Source organism: Nicotiana sylvestris, chromosome 2 (genome assembly GCF_000393655.2).
Source record: "Nicotiana sylvestris chromosome 2, ASM39365v2, whole genome shotgun sequence".
Taxonomy (NCBI): Eukaryota; Viridiplantae; Streptophyta; class Magnoliopsida; order Solanales; family Solanaceae; genus Nicotiana; species Nicotiana sylvestris.
Genome location: NC_091058.1, coordinates 90,196,799 through 90,202,872, shown reverse-complemented (window position 1 = coordinate 90,202,872; position 6,074 = coordinate 90,196,799). Strand labels below are relative to the sequence as shown.

The 6,074-nt window shown below is 37.8% G+C and overlaps 1 protein-coding gene across 1 annotated transcript; it reads left to right on the top strand.

Annotated features, from left to right (window-relative positions):
- Positions 1-321: 321 nt before the first annotated feature.
- LOC104233051 (ubiquitin receptor RAD23d) lies at positions 322-6,074 on the top strand. The gene is made up of 12 exons (XM_009786359.2): positions 322-672; positions 1,442-1,603; positions 1,798-1,851; positions 2,912-2,994; positions 3,099-3,149; positions 3,259-3,436; positions 4,552-4,704; positions 4,787-4,852; positions 4,927-4,974; positions 5,063-5,169; positions 5,319-5,397; positions 5,748-6,074. Exons 1-12 carry the CDS (start codon positions 607-609, stop codon positions 5,862-5,864), a joined length of 1,164 nt encoding a protein of 387 aa, XP_009784661.1. The 5' UTR covers positions 322-606; the 3' UTR covers positions 5,865-6,074.

Sequence of the window (6,074 nt, the reverse complement as noted above, 5' to 3'; positions counted from 1 at the left end):
CTAAATGATGAAAAGATTCTTTTAGGTTATGCACAACCCCGGCCAAACAACGCAAGGATTTCAAACCCGGGCCATTTTCAGTTAGGCTATTGGGTCAAGTGACATGGGATATAATTCTTTCTTAAGAAAATTAATCACAATGTTGCAACACGAGACATTCGTTAACAGTATAGAAGCATTTTAAAAATGAAGTGATTAAAATAAAGCACTCTACAAATTTTAAATTTAATTAAAAGACTTTTTTATTTTATTTTATTTTATTTTTATTTTTATTGTTTTGGATCTTTTTGTCAAATTAGTAGATTATAGTCTATGGATACTGCGGATAACAGTAAACCGAAGATACTGTGAACTGGCGGAAGCTGCATTCCATATGGCATCATATTTTGGCCAAATATGAGCTGTCAGGTCTGGGGGCTCACCAAATAATTGCCTTTCCATCGGCTATATAAAAGCACGACAGAGAAGTCCGCTGCGGTTTTCACTGCGACTCCGACTTCAGATTTTCTTCTCTCTGCAGACGTTCCGCCGGCGACGGCCGGAAGCCTGAAGTTGCACGTGCCGGTTAAAAAAAAAAAGTAGAGGAACGGGTACAGTAGTTTGAAGATGAAGATTTTTGTGAAGACTTTGAAAGGCACTCACTTTGAGATCGAAGTGAAACCGGAAGACACCGTAAATATCAACCTTTTTCTCTTATTTTATATCGTATACGCTGTTCGAATATGTTTATTTTTGTGCAATCTAATGTGACCGTCAATTAATTAGCTCTAGCAGCATTGTAATCTGCTTAGGGTTTTTAGTTGCAGTTCATGTGGTTTTAGGGAACCACTTTAGTATACATGTGAATGCTGCTTAACTTTTTTTTTTTGGGTAATGCTTATGTGACTGCTTAAAGAATTTGGTATTCCGCAAATAATTGTTTACTTCTCAGTAGTTTTTAATTGTTGTACTGCAATTTGCAGTACTTGACGATCAATTACTTGTTGCTGGTGTTGTTTAAAATGTTCCCTTTACCATTTTGCATAATGGCCACGGTAGTTGGACTAGTTCCATGAAAGTTGGGTTGCAAAAAGTGCTTCAAGTTGTGGTTTTGTTCAAGAGGTGCGAGCTTCGATATAGTTTATCTTTTTTTTTTTTTTGTGGGGGGGGGGGGGGGAGATTACTTAGGCTTTTTATCTTTGCCGGAGACAGTGGTTGTGGATATAGGTGTTTTGGTTTTAAGACTTCTTATGTCAAGTTGCCTGATCAGGCATGTCATGCGGCCATATCATACTTAGTTGAAATAGGGGATATGCGTTTGAATATAAATGTATTAATCCTACTATTAGTTTTAGTGTTGCATTATGTATCATTTCTCTGGTAATGTTCCCTCCTTTCCCCTCTTCCCCTCCCCTGCCTTTTCCTTTGCATAAGCCGATGACCAAGATGGCTAATTATTCAGGTTGTGGATGTGAAGAGAAATATAGAATCAGTTCAGGGACAAGATGTCTACCCCGCTGCACAACAGATGCTTATTCATCAGGGTAAAGTACTCAAGGACAGTACAACGCTCGAGGAAAACAAAGTTGCTGAAAATAGTTTCGTGGTCATTATGCTTTCCAAGGTATCAACTGTGCAGTTACAAGCATGTGCTGAGCAATAGGCTCTTCTATTGTTTGGCTTGACTTGAGAAAGCCTGTTGTTTGGGGGGGGGGGGGGCTTGAAATTGCAACTGTAGTTCTTCTATGAGCTGTGTGAATATGTCTTTTGTTTTGTTGGCTGATGCTGGTATTGCCCATATTTTCATGGTTATTGTAGAATAAGGCCTCATCAACTGGAACCTCATCTTCTCCGGCAGCTCCTTCAGATACGGTAAGAGCTTAATTACCATCTTAAGTTTCTCTTCGCTTGCAACATAACTTATAGAGTGTCGATTCACATGCCATTGCTGTGTAGCACTGCAAGTGTAACAATATTTTATTTAAGCAGTTGAAAGATGGTTTTGTCAATCTAGATTTTGAGAGCTGATCAGTGTTTTTGAGAGCGAGAAGCGCAAAAAAGCGAATGGGACTCGCCTCGCTTCAAAAGCGAAGCGCGAAGCAAAGTGCATGCTTCATTGAAGTGAAGCGCAATTCTTAAAAAAACATAATATAAAACTTGCATATAACATTTGTACTATTCTTCTCATTAACTTTATTGCCATAGCGCCAAGCCGGATCTTTCTCTTTCGAATTTTGAGACATTTTTAATCCCTATTAAGATACAAGAAAAGCAAATATAATGAAATAAACTGAAAATAACTAACTTTATAAACTGAAATACATATAAAAATTAATAAATAAAGGCTAAATACGAAGAATAAAAGGGGAAAAAAGGAAAAAAAAATATAATGAAATATATATATAAATAAAATTAATGTTATAAACTGAAATACACATAAAAATTACTATAATAAATAAAGGCTAAATAAAAAGAATAAAAGGAAAAAAGAAAAAGAAAAAAACGTGCCTGCCCTAGCAGCGAGCAGACGCACGGGAAGAAGAAGAAAGAAGAGAAAAAAAGGAGAAGAAAAAAGAAAAAAAGAAGAAATTACCTGGACTGTAGGCTGCTGGATGGAACCCTAGAAGGGGTAGTGAGGTCGATGGAAGGGAAGAAGAGAAGAAATTTCTTCGGTTTGTTGGGGTCTATGTTTTGTATAATAAAAAAAGACCCAATTTTTTTTTTTAAAACAAAAATTGACCCTTGTTGACCGAAGCAATTGGTTTTTGCACTTCTCGCTTCTGCGTCGCTTCTCGCTTCAACACCTGAAGTGATCGCTTTTGCTGGTCGAGTCGCCTCAGCTTCAAAAAATCAAAGGCCTGTCGCTTCTCACTTAAGGCGACGAAGCGATCGCTTTTTAAAACACTTGAGCTGATAACAACTGTTTGACTAGGCACAACCAGCTAGTTCCACTGGGCAAGCCCAAGCTAGACAGACAATAACAGCACCTCAAGCTCTCGTTGCAAGTGCTGCACCGTAAGTTTCTCTTCCTGACATCTTTGATTTCGTCACTGGTAGGTTGTACTTGAAATTTCTTTTCCCTTTTGTTGGTTTAGTTTTAAGATTTGTTTGCTTTGCAGTCCACAATCTGCTTCTGAGTTTGCTCCTGCCCCTGTGCCTGGTGATGCTAGGTGAATACATATGACATGCTTGGTTTAGGGACATCCCTTTTAATTATGCTCGAATTTACTATGTAACTAATTTGTCTTTATTTGAGTATTACTCCATTCTTTCAAACAGTACTGTAACAGATGTGTATGACCAAGCAGCATCAAACCTTGTTGCTGGAAGTAAGTTGGAGGCCACAGTTCAACACATTCTTGATATGGGTGGTGGAAGTTGGGATAGGGAGACAGTTGTGCGTGCTTTACGTGCAGCATATAACAATCCAGAGAGAGCTGTTGACTACTTGTATTCTGTGAGTCTGCGGCTAACTTTGCTTTTGAGATCTTTCTCCGTGTTCATTCTCTTACACCTCATTTCTGGTCGGATTTTCTATGTGGTAAACTCAAATTTATGCGGCAGTTGGCTGTGCAAGAGTATTTGTGTATCATGTAGTCTAGTGTTGATTTTCTTCTCCTTCTGCATGACCACCTTCCTTCTCTCTCTATGTTATCCTTCTCTTTCCCTGGTTTGTCTTCCAAACAATTGAGGATATTTTTCTTCTGCAATTTCTCATTTAATTGGTTAAAATGATGAATCCATTTGTCTGGTTAATGTGAGAGTGATGCAGATTGATTCACCTTCTTGACCTTGGAGAGAACCTTCCCTCCTGTTTCTTTATTTTATGCATTGCTTTTTGATTGATGAGTTATCCCCGCTTTCAATTTATTTAACGGTGTTTGATTTGGCATGGAGTTTAAGATACTCATTTTGACTTAGGTAGTTTATTAGTCACAATTGATGAAACTAATAGACTGTTAGGTAAAATATTGCGAAAAATAACCAAAAATCATATCGAATTGTGTTGAATCCATGGAAGTTGTGAAAGATGGATAGAAATGGAAAAGCATCAAAACATTTTGGAACATCCTAAAATGAAGAGATACATAAATTGAAATTACAGGGAGTATCTTTTATTACGAACGGGGAAAGCCCCGATTTACAAGCTGTATCCAAGAGAGAGTTCATGATACAAAAACAGCTTCTAAAATCCTATCCAATCATCTATATAAAATAAACATGGGTTTGCTGTGTACTCCAAGCATATACAAAAAATAGCATAATGTTCTTACTGTGTAGCATTGAATTTTTCCTGCACCTCAAATGCCCATCTGTTGCATTTCTTTCTAGGTCATCCAAAACATACACTCTTACACTTTGTGTATTGCATTGCCTTTCTAGTTTATTCATTCCTAGGGCTTAATATCCATTTAAACCTGTTATGATTAGGAAATGGGACTACTAAATGAAGTAAGAAAATATCTTATATGGTCCTTGTTTGTTGTCTTATTAAGGTGTACACTGCTATGTTCCTTTACTTTCTGTGGTTGCATCTTTAACTTATCCTGAAAACACATGATTTTCTTTCAGGGTATTCCTGAACAAGCCGAAATTCCACCTGTTGCCCCTACAGCCGCTGCTACTGCCAGTGGACAGGCTGTAAACCCTTCAGCGCAAGAGGCTTCACAACCTGCAGTTCCTTCAAGTGGGCCAAATGCTAATCCTTTGGATCTGTTTCCTCAGGTAGTAAGTATACCTGGAAGGTTAAATTTGCTTGCTTAGTGTTCATTCTGGCCTTATCCTAAATTTACATTTACCCAATCAGGGTCTCCCAAATGTGGGCTCAAATGCCGGTTCTGGAAATTTGGATTTTCTACGCAATAGTCCACAGGTAGGTTATGCACTTTCTCCAAAATAGATAGTATAAATTTGAAAGCATAATTTTATATCCTTCGCCATTAACAGTTTCAGGCCCTTCGAACAATGGTTCAAGCCAATCCACAAATCTTGCAGGTATTGGATTATACATGCTATGACTAATTGTTTGTTTGCTCCAAGTACTTTCAGACTTGATAGAACCATGACATTTGTTTATCTGCAGCCTATGCTCCAGGAGTTGGGTAAGCAAAATCCGCATTTGATGCGGCTTATTCAAGAGCATCAACCTGACTTTCTGCGCCTCATCAATGAACCTGTTGAAGGGGAGGGGTGAGAACGTTTGTTATTACCCGCCTAAACTGTTTTTCTGCATTTAAGAGCTGGTTCTATATGTGTCTGAGTCAATCTATTCTAGATCCTTTCTTTACCATCTTGAGCATGTATGCAAGACTGATTTTCTCACTATATGGTGTATCAAGGAATGCGCTAGGGCAGATGGCAGGAGCAATACCACAAGCGGTGACTGTTACACCTGAAGAGCGTGAGGCTATTGAACGTGTAAGTTATTTAGTTATCCTTTAGCTTGCATCAAATAAAGTCGTCAATGGTAGACTGTATTTCATAATAGATTCTAGAAGGGGTAAAATGTCACGGGGAACTTAAATGGTTAAGTCACTGTTGCAAATGTTTTGACGTAACACTAGGCCATATTGAGAGTTGGGTTTTGAATTATCTCACTATCATTCTGAGAAAGATTGCATTTACAATTATTGATGTTTTAATGTGAATATTTTTACTTTGATAGCTGAAAATGCTGATTGACCAAGCTAGGCAAGATATATTGTCAGCTAATATAAATTTCTTGTATTGTCTAATGTCTATTACGGTTGGTGATATTATTTTGGCAGCTTGAAGCTATGGGGTTTGATCGAGCTTTAGTATTGGAAGTATACTTTGCGTGCAACAAAAATGAGGAGCTGGCTGCAAACTATCTATTAGATCACATGCATGAGTTTGACGAATGACATGGATTGAACTGGGTGGTATTTGACCTGTTACAGTTTCCATTATACGTTGTTTTTCTTCTATTCATTTTAAATCTGTGACTAATATATCTTGCCATATGGAGTACATTTTATTTCCTCATTCCCAGTGGCAAACCTTGGATACTCTGACCCTTTTGTATAATGGATCTTATTATATCAGTAAAATCGTGCCCTCAAGCTCTCTCCTCA

What these genes read in the sequence shown, in the direction of transcription:
- LOC104233051 (XM_009786359.2), top strand. Translation starts at nt 607, where the DNA reads ATGAAGATTTTTGTGAAGACTTTGAAAGGCACTCACTTTGAGATCGAA. An exon ending in CTGTTGACTACTTGTATTCT is followed by an intron (nt 3,437 to 4,551) that starts GTGAGTCTGCGG and finishes ATTTTCTTTCAG; the next exon opens with GGTATTCCTGAACAAGCCGA. An exon ending in CTTTGGATCTGTTTCCTCAG is followed by an intron (nt 4,705 to 4,786) that starts GTAGTAAGTATA and finishes TTACCCAATCAG; the next exon opens with GGTCTCCCAAATGTGGGCTC.